At 35.8% G+C, this 17,359-nt stretch overlaps 1 protein-coding gene across 1 annotated transcript; it reads right to left on the bottom strand.

Annotated features, from left to right (window-relative positions):
- Positions 1–3,228: 3,228 nt before the first annotated feature.
- LOC121730650 lies at positions 3,229–13,055 on the bottom strand. The gene is made up of 2 exons (XM_042119791.1): positions 12,945–13,055; positions 3,229–3,764 (listed from the first exon to the last, which is right to left on the bottom strand). The coding sequence occupies exons 1-2, from the start codon at positions 12,990–12,992 to the stop codon at positions 3,306–3,308; spliced, it is 507 nt and encodes a 168-aa protein (XP_041975725.1). The 5' UTR covers positions 12,993–13,055; the 3' UTR covers positions 3,229–3,305.
- Between the last annotated feature and the right edge of the window lie 4,304 nt (positions 13,056–17,359).

Below are 17,359 nucleotides of genomic sequence, written 5' to 3'. Positions count from 1 at the left end.
TTTTAGCACAAAAAATCTGACCCTAAATAGAATATTCAGAAAAGTCAATGGACTGTACAGCAGGTCGCCCTAGTTTTGGTTTGAGCGCAAAATATTGATCACATTTTGAGCTGCGATTTGGTTGTCCTCGTGATTGCTACTAGCTCGAGAAAGGCACAAGGCAAATTCACAAAATAAAATTTATGAAAGAAGAAAAGAAGAATCTCTGCATGGTAAGCAATTCATATTGAATAGTCGCAACATCGAGTAGTTAGATGTCTAGATGTAGCAAGATTAGCAATTCAGGGTATGAGCTGTTGCCATTGTCGATCCACAGAAGTCGCAGGCCGCAGCACTACATGAATGTTAGGCTAATGCTTAAACGAGCGTTTGCCCGCGGCTTCGCTCGCGTTAGCAAGTATTATTATATACAAATTTTCATCCCCTATTTTGACCTTGGGGATAGAATTGATCAAAATCCTTTCTTAGCGGATGCCTACGTCATTACATCTACCTACATGCCAAATTTCAGACCGATCCGTCCAGTGGTTTTGGCTGTGTGTTGATAGATCACCATCTCAGTCAGTCAACTTTGAGTTTTATATAATATATAGATATAGATAACAGCAAAGGCAATTGCTTTTTTAAGTCTCGAAGTTTATGAATGTATAATATGTTTATTACACCTAAAAACTAAACAAAGGATTTTGGAAGCTTGAAAAGCTCTGACCTATATTTAAATTGTCTTTGCAGTAATACTTTCATACGCAGTAGCCAGTAATATAAAAAGTTTACGTATAACGTGGTGGGTAAAGTCACAAGTTCCTACATACAAAGCAGTTTTCACGAAACGGCAACGTGAGGGCTTTTGTTGACAGACCCTATATAACTTCGGCTTACTATGTCAAAACTTACAACAATCACAATCTAACAACGTCAAGGGCTTATTTACATTATAAACCTATTTGCAACCCTATAAAGTTACATTATTATTCGTGATATTAATAGACTAGGATTAATAGACTAGGTCAAGGGTTCCCAATCTTTTTCAGCCTGCGGCGCAGTTACACGTCACAATATTTTGTCACGACGCCCTACTTTACCTCGCTATTAGAAAAATATAAGTACATAAATTAACCACCTTCAATGATTATAGTTAGGTTAAGCAGATAAATAATAATGAAAGAATATTAAATCATCTGACTGCTATGCGTAATTAATATTATAATGTTATTTTATTTTATTAATATTTGAGGTTTCTCAATGGGTGGGCTGTCGGTAGCTCAAGCGACGGAACAAAAAGTTTTCTAAGTTCCTGGGTCATGGGTGTGTTTTAAATATGTGTATAATATGTGTGTATATAAAAATATTGTATACTGTATAGTATAAAAGTATTAAATATATTTCCGTTGTCTGGTACCCGCGTAACACAAATCCTTCAGGTACTTAGCACGGGGTCAGACTGACGTGGTGTGAAACATCCATAGATATTATTATTATTATTATAATGATGGAGGATCGACTCACGGCGCCCCTCTTGCCTTTCCACGGCGCACACTTTGGGAACCCCTGGACTAGGTGTTACCCAGAGCTTCGTTAATGCGACATTGTTTATTGTGCGAGAACTATAGACTCCATGATAAAAACTATGCTGTGCCCTTTCCCGGAATTCCAAGTATCTATTTCCATCATAAACAGTTCAGTGTATGAAGATTGAAGAGTGAAGAGGTATCGAACAGATAGATGACAGACACTTTCGCATGTTAAGGGCCTGTTTCACCACTTCCTGATAAGGTGTCGGATAGGCTCATTTGACAGATTCTCCATACTCTATCTGTCAAGTTAAGTGGTGGATAGCCTTATCAGGAAGTGGTGAAACAGGCCCTTATAATACACTATTTAATTTCACTTGATATGGTATATACTATATATATATATATATAAAAATGGATTTGCAATTGTGTTACTAACGCTAAAACTCGAAAACGGCTGAACGGATTGGGCTAATTTTAGTCTCAAAATATTAGTAGAAGTCAAGGGAAGGTTTTAAAGTGACACAAAGTTCACCGGGACAGCTAGTATTCTATAGAATATAGTTAAGAGAATATAGATAAGAGGAGTATCAATAAAAAAAATTGAATAACATAATTAATATAATTATGTACAGTATTTTATTTACAAATTATTAATTAAGTATTACAATAATTTGAAAATCTAACTGCCGCACTCAGGGTGGAACATTAATTACTTAATTGTAATTAATTCAAAATTTTGACATAAGCCTCGTCTATATCTGTCAAACTCTGCATTTAATTGAAGCTTATTCATAATTAAATGTCTCTGAGTACGGCGGTTAGTCTTTAAATCTAAATTAATAATATATTACGAGATCACAATAAAAAACATTAAATAATTACTTAAAATATCACAATTATTACATACTTTGGTATTCGCCGGAATCGTAGCCTAAATCCAATGATATTTTTCGCATAATATTATTCTAGTGTTTATGAATAGTTAAATTTTATGGTAGAAAATAACAATGTGATTTTTTATAACGCGTAGCAAATAACATAAAATGATGAACTTACTGTAAGTTACTTTGGCAATATCAAACAGAAATAAAATTCCTAATGTGCAAAAAGTTTTCGTATAAAATTGTTATTCCAAGCTATTAGACGCAATGCGCAAAATTATGCGAAGGTTCTCGTTTTCAATTTAAATGTTTTGCTACGCTTAAAAACACCGGGTAAAGCTCGTTATTAAGCCTTTATTATTAAAATATAGTTAGAATCATTCGTTGTTTACACACATTCATCTTTACTGAACTTATTAGTTAAAAGTTGATGGTTAGGTAAGTCAACAATCCTTATTTACTTTACACAATTTTCAGGATTATGAATAACTTTATAATTTTAGCAATATAATAATAATTAGTGTTATATATTACCTAAATCTCTTATAAATACACTTATTTTAACACATGTGGAAATTGGAAAACTTTGATAAAATTTACGAGGAACAATTTTATATAATAAAATTGGCAACATTTGACCAGTAAAATTATATTTCTATTTCAAATTATTATTATCAAATCGTTTTATTTGTTATTACAATTAGCATTATTAGCACGATATTAAACAGTCACTTTATTAAGCGAAAATCTTCTCTAAAGATTGTAGAGTTTCTACAGTCTTTAGATAAGCTTTTATAGTCATAGAGTTTATATTAATTTAAGTGTCTCTTTCTGAAGATATCACCTCAACTCCAGATTCAGTTTTAGGAGCCATTACTAGAACTGCTCAGTAGCGAACGACCAGGACAGCTCATAACGAGCTCACCAGCTCTATGCTCTCGTTGATGAAGTTCTGGGTCTCCTCCTCAGCATCAGCGTCGTAGTCCAGCAGCGTGTACTCGGTGTGTATGCTGCTGCTGTCCTCGCTGTCGTTGACGTTGAAGTAGGTGACAGTGTAGCAGACCCTCGCGGGGCTTCCCCGGTCAGACTCGTACGCGGAGTCCGGATGGGACTCGCGGCTGTAGCTGATCCGGGAGTTGGACTCTCGGCTGATGCAGGAGTTGGACTCGCGGCTGATGCTGTTGTACTCGCCGCTGATGCTGCTGGAGTACGAGTCCTCGTGGGGCAGGGAGGTGCGACAGGGACAGAAGCGGTGTACGTCTATCTCGGGTCGCGCGTCCACTGTGCCGTTGAAGGAGCGGTCCAGAGCGGGGGAGACTCGGTTCCGGGCGCTCTTTCTGCTCTTCTTGCTCTTGAATAACTTGAACGCCTGCGGACAAAAAGAAAGGTTAGGAAATTGGTACATCTGATACAGTTTGCTACGAGTATGTTTTTAACTTTAATATGTCACCAGTTTAATACGTTTTTTAGAGTTCCGTACCCAAAAGGTAAAAACGGGACCCTATTACTAAGACTTTAGTGTCTGTCCGTCTGTCTGTCTATCTCCGGGCTGTAACTCAAGAACGGTAATAGCCAGGGAGTTGAAATTTTTAACAGATTATGAATTTCTGTTGCCGCTATAACAACAAATACTAAAAACAAAATAAATAAATATTTAAGGGGGGCTCCTATACAACCGGTTTTTTATTGTTTGCTCCTTGTACTATATTTTAATAATGAGTTAAAGTTTAGGTATTTGTCGCTACGGGTGTAAGGGTGTAAGGGCCAGGCCGTCTACACGTCCAGGCCAGCGCTGGCATGAGTGATGATATTGTTTACGAGCTAGCCGCAGATAGCGAACGGGGCTATCTGCACTAATTTATTGGAACTGCCCCGATACAATACCTACGCCACATTCCCGATAAATGTAACATTTGTAAGTTTAAGGATCGAGTTGAATGTAAATAAATATAACATGAGGTGAACGTACAACAAAATGTTTGGTAGCGGTAGGTAATATCAGAGAAGTTCTGTCAACTGCCTAGGAATCAATTTGGATGGTACATTATAGGTAAAACAATTTGCAAAATTCTTTGTACACGGAAATTATTTGCAGCTATTGAATATAATCAGCGCTAGTGCGACTTCAATTTTGAGATGCTAAGCTTACCCTTATTTACTAAAATGATTACGACACGATGGTTTGTTGGTAAGGAAAAACCGCTTACGGAGTTCGCACCTTGATTTCCGGAAGTAAATAAAAAAATTATACTAAATGACGCCAGCAACTTCTTTGCGCCAAATTGCGTTTATCTTTTTTTATGAAATAAGGGGGCAAACGAGCAAATGGGTCACTTAATGGAAAGCAACTTCCGTCGCCCATGGCAGCATCAGAAGAGCTGCAGGTGCGTTGCCGGCCTTTTAAGAGGGAATAGGCTAATAGCTCCCCTATTAGCCTATTCCCTCTTAAGGTAGGGAAGGGAAAAGGATAGGGAATCAGGCCTCCGGTAAACTCACTCACTCGGCGAAACACAGCGCGAGCGCTGTTTCACGCCGCTTTTCTGTGAGCCCGTGCTATTTCTCCGGTCGAGCCGGCCCATTCGCGCCGCATCATGGTTATCATGCGGGAACCGTACATTTTTCGGGATAATAAGTATCTTATGTCCTTTCCAAAAGCATTTTTTTAACAAACTCGGTTAAGGGTATAAAGCGGTTACAGACAGCCAGACACACTTTCGCATCTATAATATTAGTATGGATATGGACGATTATTTTTATTGAATGTGATTGGAAGCAGCAAGCAATTTCAACAAGTATTTCTTCGAGGTCGAGATATATTTGACAATGGATCAGAATGTAGATGGTATCGGCACGCGGCGCGCGGCGTAGCGAGTTAGCGACGCTCGACGACCGACGACCGAGGTTTCCTCCACAAAGGCTAGGGTGAACTACCTCAGTGTCTCAGATTAACAATAACTTATTTACAATTTTCACATTAAACAGAGCTCCTAACTAAAACGTTTTCTTTATCGCTCATTTATAGAATCGCCGCTCAAAATGTATGAAATTGACATGGCGTGTGCCAACTTTATTTCATACATTTTGATCGGCGATTCAATAAAGAAGCGATGAACAGTTCAGTAACAGGGTGTCAATCAATATATTCGAGTTTTACCCTCGCCTGTAAGGCCTATAAGTAAATAGGGTAAAATACGCCAATGTTTTAATAAAATAATTATATTTATAGAGATGGTCCTCAAAACTTATTACAGAGATGGTCTTTAAAACTTATTATTACATTGTTAGTATTAATATTTAGTAACTTCCTACATTTTATTAATTACAATGTAACCATTAATAATTGACTTTCAAAGATTTCCACAACTTGTTAATTAGCAAAAACGAATGCGGAATTTATGCAAAAGTGTAGTAAAAACGTGTTATTCAGTAAACATATAAAATTAGCATAACCCCGGCGTTTGTAAGCAGGTGTCGCCCCCTCGTTCCCACGGGGTGCCCGTTACTAACTGTTACTCAATTGTTATCTGTCTGTGTTATGGAAAGAGTTTCAGAAAAGTGTAATTATTGGACATAATGTTAGAACTGTTATGTATTTAAATCATATAAGTAAAAATATGAAAGCTTGAGTAAGTATATAGAATCTATTTAATATATAAAAAAGTCGGGCTTTCCTTTCTGACGCTATAACTCCAGAACGCACGAACCGATTTCCACGGTTTTGCATTCGTTGTAAAGGTCTCGGGCTCCGTAAAGTCTATAGAAAAAAAACTTCAAGAGAAAAGCAGGAAAACAGAAAATCATTTTATGGCAAAACAACATTTACCGGGACAGCTAGTACGGTACTAAATATAACATTGAACATATAAAAATAAAAAAAAATAAAAAAATATATCCACAGCCGAACATATAACCTCCTCGTTTTTTGGAAGTCGGTTGATAAAAGTTACGAGAAATGAGTTACTTTGCACCGAACAGGCTCTAAATTGCTGGACCGATTTTAATGATATTAAGTATAGACATAGAGTAGACAAAGGGGAAGGATAGAGCCTACTTTTTATCGCGGGATAATGTACGATTACCGCGGGATACTGTTTTTACGCGGGCTGAGTTGCGACTTGCGCGCAACTTTGTAGATAAACAGAAAATACAGAGCTAGGTGTTTTATGTCCTTAATTTTAAAAGTTTAATTTGATCTTCTAGCTGCTACTTGAATAAGTTTTATTTGACAAGAATTCCTAGATGTTTCTCGACTGTTTCAGTAGATTTGTCACATTCGTGACCGCGCCGAGGACGCGCTCCCCCAAACCCGAGGAGAGTCCTTGTCTGTGTCTAGCGACCGTGACCGAGGGTTTCGCGAAATGTTTGTGTCTTTTCCCTTGAATTTTATTGCCCAAGATGGCGTGTTTGAATATTTACTGCGAACAGGTTGAATTTTGAAATGGAGAAAGACGAAACTATATCTAAGATACGGTAGCGAAAAACGCTGAAAGGAGTAAAAGGAGCGCGTTATCTACTTTTTTTTTTAAAGTTTGTCAAAATATTATATATTTTAGCTTAAGGGCTTCACCACTTCCTGATAAGGCTATCCAATAATTAACTTGACAGATCAAGTATGGAGAATCTGTCAAAAAAGTTGTGAATAGCCTTTTCGGCATTTTATCAGAAAAACAGGCCCTAAATCTCTTACATTTTAATGACGAGGTTTCTTGTAGGAGTCTTTTAAAATCGTTAAATACATTAACGAGTTTCATATTAACCTAAAAGCTCTAGTTAGAGTTAAAATCCTGCCAAAAAACCTCAAGAACCGGGAAAGGGTAATTAATTGAATGTTAACCCCTGGATCTTGTCAAAAAATCTGTCAAAAATGTGCAAAAAAAAAATGGCCAAAAAAGAATGGCACCCGGCCCCGCCCCCTTTTTAAAAATAATGTAATATTTTTTACATCCAACCCACATTTTATGTTTCTGTGAAAAAGATTAACAGCTATGTTAAATTTCCTATCTATCAAGCCATCATAATGATAGTATTTAGTCAGCTTTCCCAGTGGTCGTATTGACACAAGTAAATAAGTCATTCACCGTACTTGTTTAGCGCTATCTGCCACTTGCCAGCTATTTACGTTAAGTTCCTCCAGCCGCAGACATTAAATATTATAGGCCCAGCTCATCCGATATTCATTACTCAGACTCCTTAATGTGACGTCAAAATTTAGCAGACGACTCTGTGTAGCGAGCAAAAGTCCCAGATAATATTATGGCCCAAGAGCAAGCGACAACCAGACTCGTTTCTTTTTATTTTTCATTTTTTAAAGTTTTTTTTTAATAATATATGACCCCTATAGAGGTAAAAAGGGCTAGCCACTTTATGGAGTTTCAGCTCATACTTTGTCAAAGGTTAGGTAGACTTTTAGAACTGGATACCTGCTAAAGTAACCGAGACTGAAACTCCATAGTTGCTGGTCGTTCTTATCTCTATAGGGGTCATATGTAACAGGAGAACTTTCAGTTTTTATAAAATGACTAAACTCTGGCTGTCGCTGGCTCTCACTCTATTATAATGTAGGTACAGTAAAAGGCAAAATCTCACTAGATCTTTGCAGTAGCGGACTTACAAATTTGCCGCCTGTAGGCTATTCAATTATTGCCGCCCCTATAACTGACCTTTGAAATTCAATACGTTATGCCCGTTGCAGACGATGCGCAGTAGCTTGCGCAAGTACTAATACTAAGCATATATTTTCATCGTGTGAACGCATTTTGCTTAGTGAAAGTGCGAGTGCGAGTTGCTTAGTAGTACTCGCTTTGGTCCTCGCGCAAGTGCGACTCATTTGCCCCCGCTCCGTCTACTTCACCCCCGCGCTACTTCACTGGTCATCGTTTGAACATGCGTTGACCAGTACTAGCGCCAGTACTAGCGCGAGTTCAGTCTGTTTGTTGTCTTGGTAAAGATGTAGAAACCTACCACTAGATTGTTGGGGAGTTGGTTGTTTTATTGAGTCTTAATGTTTTAAGTTTGTGAATTAAAAATGAATAAATGGAATTCAGACAAAACTATACAGTTTTCCTTTTTCTACATTCTGTATTTCCTGCATGAGTTCCTCTGCTATCACTCCATTTAGCTCTTGAATTAGGCACTTAAAAAGTTTATTCAAAACCATACGCTTGTCCATGGTTGCCTACTATGCACTGGCACTATACAAAGCTACTTCGCGTGATCTTTTTACGTTTGAACGCTGGCGCAAGTACCTGCGCAAGTACTCGCGCAAGCTACTGTGCATCGTCTGCAACGGGCATTATTAGTTTAGTTCACAATCATATCCCACCAAAACCATTTTTTGAAAAATTTTGCTTTGTAGCGAAACGGCGATGCCATACATATTTACTGGTATGTAGAATTTGTTGAAGTTAGGGTCAGTACACTTAGGCCGTGTAGATTCAGAAGCTTGGCTCTACATGAGATCACATATTATCTTTTTCACAGGGTAAACCGTTAACCTTAATATGTAGTCGTCTCGGCAATATTTTACAAGAAATGTTTTTGGTGGGATTTTTTATTTCTGTGAGATAAAAAAAATGGGACTAAATTTGCCGCTCCTCTAAATCTGCCACCCTAGGCTCCAGCCTACTTAGCCTATTGGTAAATCATCCACTGGATCTTTGCTCCCTATATCATGTCGTAGCACTGCGACATTTTGCTGTAGGTATGTGACATCAACTTTAAGGGTATGATTTTGACTATAACGACGAATCTACTAATGCGAATATATTTTGAGGTGGGGCCTAATTCTTATATCTCGAATCTAGATTCTTTTAACTTCCTAAAGCTTAACATTGTCACAGGGCTACTTCAAATTACTGTTTTAATACGCAAAAATACACTGTAATAGGGTAGGGTATTTTTTTCTCCAATGTGAAAGGTCACATTATTATATTCGTGGAGCATTATGATATGATGACAATAGCTCCGTATAGGAACCGCTTGCCAATACCGAGAATAGGGTTGTCACTTTTGCAAGATTCTATTTTGTGTATTTAATCTACAATAGATGTCTATATTACACGGTTTTTAAAATAAGTTTATACATAAAAAAATTATTCCTTTTTAGAGTTTTAATTATCACTTGAATAACATTCGAGATAAAGTAATTCTGTTTGTTAAAACAGCGAAGTTTAAAGACTTCTAATTACAATAATTTACAAATTGTAACGAGAAGAGCAGCATATAACCAGAACATTTCTGCTTGACGACTGTATAAACTGCTACTTGACAACCCTGGCGGGAGACATCCTCGAGGAGCGGAGTTGAATGCTCACCCCGCAACACTCGAGCACGATCCGGTGACCATGATGATAGTGAATTAATGGACAATGTCCAAGACAATACCGATATACAATGTGTCCCGACACCAGTGTCCGATCCTTTAATTTCATGATCTATGGCATATTTTATCGACAAATTGGCTCTCAAATTTTCTCTCTCCCTCACGGTTGTAAAATGGCAGCCATTTTAGTTTTTTTCGGGCTTTCACACTAATCTGACCAGTACTTCTCATGTAAATATCCTATGAAGATAAAAAAGGTCTCATTTGATAGCTTAACTTGTGGACTACGCTTACACAGGCAATATGTTATAAATTTCGTGGAATTAAACAGAAAAACCAAAGTTTAAGAAAAAAAATTGTGTATTTTTTTAAGTAATGGGTTTTTGTGAAAAATCTAGCAGATTAAACTGGTTCTTTTTTGTTTTAAAAAGATAGAGGAGGTTTTTATCTTAAATAAATTCTTTAGGTACTTCAATGCTCTATGTCAGATAGTTTAGAAGTTATAACGATTTTCCTATGAAGTATAGGTCAGATTAGTATGAAGCCAGAGAATTTTTTTTTCAAAAGTTAGAAAAAATATATATTTGGAAGCCAATTTGTCACTAAAATATGCCATAAATCATGAGTTCAATTTTTTTTCCTCCAACTTTTGAAAAAAAATTTTTTTCTCCTGCTCCATACAAATCTGACCTATGCTTCATAGGAAAATCGTTATAAGTTCTTAACTATCTGATATAGAGCATTGAAGTAAACAATTTATTTAAGATAAAAACCTCCTCTATCTTTTTAAAATAAAAAAGAACCAGTTTAATGTGCTAGACTTTTCACAAAAAGCCATTAATTAAAAATACAAATTTTTTTTTCTTAAACTTTGGTTTTTCTATATTTAATTCCACGAAATTTATAACATATTGCCTGTGTAAGCGTAGTCCACAAGTTTGGCTATCAAATGAGACCTTTTATATCTTCATAGGATATTTACATGAGAAGTACTGGTCAGATTAGTGTGAAAGCCCGAGAAAAACTAAAATGGCTGCCATTTTACAACCGTGAGAGCGAGATAAAATTTGAGGGCTTATTTGTCGATGAAATATGCCATAGATCATGACCGGTGTCGGGACACATTGTATATCATACCTTCATATCATGTCTTGTAGGCAACTATAAAAATTTCGAAATTTCGAAAATTAATGCTTTAGTAATTTACGAACATTAATCATGAAACAGCTATTCAAGCCTATCCCTAATTAGTAGTGACATTTAATTATGAGCCGTTAACATGCCATTAAGTAATCTGTTAATGAATATTTGGGGCGGGCGGGCGGCGCGGCGCGGCGGTGCGGTCGGGCGGGCGGGCGGAGGATCAAAGGCAGCTTTGTAGAGCCAAATTCCAGACTTACAAAGATGAAATTAATTATGTAGAGAGTTTTATGCTACATTATAAAATAGTGCTCTATTATCTTGGTTTAATTTAGATTTTAAAAGGTATCTTCATGAAAAAAATTGATTTAAAAATGAATTATTTTGCAAACCAATATAGATATTGGAACTGTCTCGCAAAACTGGAGTGGTGTGGCCACCCTCAGAGATGACTAACCGTGTAATCACTCCAGTATAAATAAATTACTTATCTGCCACGTTATGTAAGTGTTTCCCTAATATGCTTTTGTTATAGCTAATTGCCGATTTTGTTAACGACTTACCTACCTCAAAATAGGGACAGACTTGCAACTGAAATTCATATCATATCCGTACTAACATTATAAATGCTAAAGTGTATCTGTATCCTGTATGTCTGTAACCTCTTCACGCCCAAACCAATGTACTGATTTTGCTGAAATTTGGTATGGAGATACATTGAGTCCCGACAAAGGACATAGGATATTCGGAAAAATGTACGGTTTCCACGCGAATTGCGAACTTTGACAAAAGTTTTTTTTTAAATATTGTTATACCATAATTGTGTTCTAAATTCTAACCCTACACGTGCTTTATTTTAAAAATTATTATAAATGCGAATATCATATAAAACATCATCTGTATTTGTTAAGATAAGATTCTTCTGTCTTGATGTGACAGTCTGTCACTGTGTCTAAACACTGTTATCGTTGGCACTGTACAGTGGCAGTTAAGGATTTTCAGTCTTATTATAATAAAAGTAAGGCTCAGAAGTGGTAAACGACTAATGTCCTCGACCGTACAATCAGTTCCCACGACAGCCTTGTGTACGGTAGCCTGTACACAAGAGATTTGACAATAATTGAGGACATGGACGAACTTGTTGACTTTAAGGTGATAAGTGCGAAATAGGCATGAAGATGAGTAAATAAATGAAATATTTAAGGATTTTATCAGCCATAAATGCGAACTTATATAAAAATATTCGTTGAATTGGCCCGGGTAACAATATATGGTTATTTTATTACACTTCGTAAAGTTGTGATACTATTTATTGTGATAATATAGTGTGATAATATAATATTGAAAATAATGTAAATAGTCTTTATCCCGATTCCGCGGTCAAAGTCATTCTATATATGTATGAAAAAGTGTATTCTTTATATTTGCTCTGATTGTATCTTTTAAATAAATATTAGACAGATTTTTTATTTATGAACGAAACGAAAAGTTAAGGAGCCCAAAGACTAAATAAAATTTATCAAAAGAAGACTTAAGGAATATAAAATTATTATAAATTTTATTATTGTTTTCATATTTGAAATTTAAATACTTTTAATTCAACTTAGTGAATAAATATATGTAATAGAAAAATAGTTTTGACTATTGAGGTAAAATTTTAACGATGGTCGTCACTACACAAACCGACCTCACCTCTGAAATAAGGTCAATCAACAAAAAAAAACAATGATTTTATTGTAAATTGTAATAAGTACAGTTACATTGTAGCTAAAAGATTAAATTATAAAAAAATGTATAGCAGCTGTAATTAATGAATAATAGCTACTCAGGTTATTAAAAGTAAATATAATATCTCTCGTTTTAAATCCAATCGTTTCCATCCCAAAAAATGCATTTGTTACATGGTACAAGTCAATAGGTTTAACTTTGTTTTTAACCAAAAAACATTGCTATGATAACTCTAATTTGCTCGTGAAATCTCAAATGCATGCTGTATTTCACATGTGATGCGCATTATTTTATTTTGATTCTTGTACAAAGAAAAATTATAAATACTTTTAAGTTTTAAAAATAGTAAATATAACATACCTGCAACCATTTTCTCCTGGTTTCAGTTAGGAAGTCTGCGAGCACCATGATTGTTGTTCACGATACAGTAACAGTAATACAGTAATGATACAGTAACTCGCGTGCGGAGCCCCCGACGGTCTGTGAGGGAGTGAGGACGCCCGCACCGCCCTCCGCGCTAGGGCTGCCAGCCTGCCACTATACCAAGGTTATGTTTGATACTTTCGACAATAATAAAAGCAAGGATTAAGGGCTCCCACTCAAAACTGCGGATATGCATCGCATCGCAAATATCTGCGACAAAATTCATAGTAAAAAAAACTAGGCCTTTACATCCATCGTGGATTATTTATACAGTATTTTTCAGAGCGACGTAACCACTTCTCAAATACTGTAGTGTCTGGGATAAGATTTTTAAATGTCGGTATGGTTGTCTAAGCGCATACGGCATTCTCGCATCATAGTCGGCCTAGTCCAGAGGAAAGAACTAATCAATACGTCTGGGACCAACTATGTGCGTCCTCACGATGTTTTCCTTCACCGTACGTTGTTTGTTGGAGTTTTGTGTGGGAGCCCTAAAAGTAAGGATTAACGGCCGCAGTTAGAGACTTTTAATGATTACGTTAGTAGTTTTTGCTAGATTAAATTTGGATAATGTTTTGCTTAACCTTAACATGTACCTAATCATGAAGCGTGGTTGTAAGTGTCAGAAACGGTACTCACAATTTACCAATTTGTTTTTACTTTTGTATGTCTGTTTGTGTTGTATGATATTAACTGTTACATAATGAAAGAGCTGCATTCATCCCCTTTCAAGGAATTAATAAAAAGCTCACTAAGTGATAAGTTCAGATTTCTAAGTTTTTTTCTTTTCCGAATATCGTTTTTATCAGATCTTTCTTTTGATTGATTCAAGGGGCCCTATACTCGTAATTCGAAATCGAGAGTTCAATAGCCAGTTCGAATTCGAAACTCAAGCTGCCACCCTCACTATTGCGATTCGCTACCGGCCTTCAACTCTTGTCACGTCAAATATTAACACAAAATGAACTAATTAAAGACAATTCAGCCTAGCCTAGGTCACATAATCCCCAAAGGTCTCTTCAGCCTTGTAACCTGACGAGTACGAGGTCACTTTTAGCAAACTGAAGATTGGGGACAAACAAACGGACACGCCCACTCACCTACATTTTTATCTCATGTAAATCTATCTTAAGAAGATAAACATGTCACACTTATCATAGGTACTGTTTTTATACTACTTAGTTCGTTTTCACAAGAACTGCAATTAATGAAAATGAAAAATTGAATATGCTCCAAAAATAGATGGAAGTACAATATAACTAATAAAATATAATAGTACACAGGATCAGAATAATGGCCTAAAAATGTATTATACCTCTGTCGGTATGGTGGATTGTTCGTCGACAAAATAATTTTCTGGTTCCATTCTCCCTACTGCCTCCATCATTATTTTATGTGTGCGTAAGTATAATATACTTTAGCCAGAAGGCTAAATGACTCGTAGAAACGAGTCATTTACTTTTATATTCTCTGGAAACAATTGCTCCAGATGACAAAATACCAGTTACATATAGCAGACTTTGCATGGAAACTAACACGGTAACCTTTTTAAAGCTCAGATAACAAAAACAAACATTACTGAAATAAAGTTTCCAAATCCACACTATATTGCACATAGATAAATAAACAAATTGTATGTAATCTCAGTAGACTGTTTTCCTTCCTAGTTTGTGTTTTTCCTCTGTATCTATTACTATTTTGTAACATTACATAATATTCCACAGTAGGTACTAACAGAACTCTTTCCGCGACTAAGTAGAAAAGATATGGTCCAAGGAAATATAAGGATTAAGGAACACGAATCGTGATTTGCGACATCGTGTAATGTACCGTGTACATTCTAAATGAAATATTTTAAACTCAGTGTATTTGATGAAAAACGTTCGTACGAAGAATTCACATTTTCAAACCTAGAATGGAAATAGCCCAAAGCAGCACCGAAGTTGGGTCATCCATTGGTTGGTATTTTTTATTGTCCATCTATGTAGAGTCTATGGTAGTCTATAGTAGAGTTTTACTTTATTTTAAATATCTGTATTTATCTTAATTCTAGATTGCTAGAATAAATAATTTATCCAGATAGAAACTATAATAATCAAAATCTTATTAATTAATAATTATTTCAACCGTTTAATTTCAATCATTTAATAATTTTAACCGCCTACTCAACGTGATAATATTTTGCATAACTTCATATCTGATAATGAAAATTTCATAACAAATACCGTGTTTCGTACAAACCTCAAACTGGTAGATTGGCACCTGCGTTCATAAGCGAGGTATTTTAATTTGAACAAACAGCGTGACAGCAATTTCTAATATTATATACCCAGATATATAATATTAGAAATTGCTGTCGCATGCGGCATGCCGGCTGCGGCGCGGGCCGCATATTTTCACTAAATTCACGCTAGGGATGATGACAAGGTCAAAGATTAGCGAATTTTGTTAATAAAATAAAGAAATCACGGTAAGAAATAAGTGTTCCCAAAATTTCAGCTTGAGAGCATTTGTATTTTTTTTTTGTTATGCGCCTTCAAAGTTGGATATTCAAGTCGAATTTTTTTTCAATAAAATTTCTTAATATTTGTATACAATTCGATAACTTACGCAATTTAAAGCAATTTTTGTTATGAAACCACTTTCATAAACGCAATATTTAATATACCTGTCGAACAAAGTTGTCTCCCGATGCGTACAAACTACGAAAGACTGACGTCATACTTTCGTAGCACTTTGTATGGAGCGTTTCGGGCAGGTCTTTTTTAAGAGATATTTGAATTGTCATATCTTGGTGAATTTTTAAGCTATCAGAGTCATTCTTTCAACGATGTTTCTATTTTTTAAGTGTATTTCAATTACCGATAAGAAAAAAAAATAGTCATCATGCCTATTGTAATGATATTGCTCGTCCCTTTTCTTGCTTTGTCATTATTTTTGTCTTTCTACTGACTAGCATGACTTATAATCCGGAATTAGAATTTATTTAATCGAGAAATCGAATTGCTCTTTCAGAAATTCTGAATTTTAAAATTTTAGGCGACGCGACGCGGGCAATGCTATTTTAATCTGAATCGCGAAAAATGCATGAGCCAAAGAACTACATGAACACTTCTAGCCTATCGTTGGCTAATAGCTAGTCATTTTATTATTATTGGAAACTTGTTTTTTTTTTAATACTAGTTATGCTAATAACAGACAAAAATCTATCTATCTATCTATATATATAAAACTCAAAGGTGACTGACTGACATGGTGATCTATCAACGTACAGCCCAAACCACTGGACCGATCGGGCTGAAATTTGGCAGTAGATATTATGACGTAGGCATCCGCTAAGAAAGGATTTTGATCAATTCCACCTCCAAGGGGTTAAAATAGGGGATGAAAGTTTGTATATAATAATACTTCTTAGCGCGAGTGAAGCCGCGGGCAAAAGCTCGTTACCAATAATTGGGAGTTTTATCTTATACCCACAGCCGAACATAGAACCTCCTCCTCTTTGGAAGTTGGTTAAAAATTAATCTAAAAAGTGTACTCTCCTTCACCTAAATATAATTGAATCATCAGATATGTATCCCACAGTCCAATCAGTGTTTGTGTTCAAACCGCTCCGTTATTTGCTGAGGGGCGGCGCGTGTGCACTGTGCAGCCCTGACCAGCCTGTTTTGTATGCGCACGGGAAACCCTCCTTTTTTATACCGCAAGTTGCAACCTGTCGGTAGTTCTCACTTAAATTAAGGAATAAAATCTTTATTGTCTAATATGTGTAATTTTTGATTCTGTTACTCTCGCTAAACTGGAGAACGGTTAAACCTATTCGCTAATTTTATAGTCTTGAAATATTCATCATATTATACAAGGTGTAACAAAACTAAATGATAATACTTTCACAGTGAACTCTCTACAAGGAACACAAACACACCCTAAAGTATTATCACTTAGTTTTGTTACACCCTGTATAGACGACCTCTGTGGCTCAATTGGTTGAGCGTGTGGCAGCTCAAGACGGAGGTCGCGGGTTGGAATCCCGCCGCGCCGACGGAACAAAAAGTTTTCAATGTTTCCGGGTCTGGATGTGTATAAAATGTGTATGATATAATTAAAAAATCTTAAATATAAGTATGTATAGTATAAATTATTACTTATATGTATAGTATAAATAATTATTACTTATATAATATATTATTTCCGTTCTTTGGTACCTGTAACACAAGTCCTTCGGGGCCACTATTCAATAAGACTTTTCAATTTCAAAGTAAGTAATACGTAATAACGAACACACTTTTTGTCTGAACAATTTTACTTTTTATAATAGGACTCTATATAACACTTATCGAAAGATCGAATCA

This window comes from Aricia agestis, chromosome 9 (assembly GCF_905147365.1).
Source record: "Aricia agestis chromosome 9, ilAriAges1.1, whole genome shotgun sequence".
NCBI classification, from domain to species: Eukaryota; Metazoa; Arthropoda; class Insecta; order Lepidoptera; family Lycaenidae; genus Aricia; species Aricia agestis.
This window is presented reverse-complemented; position numbering and strand designations above follow the sequence as displayed.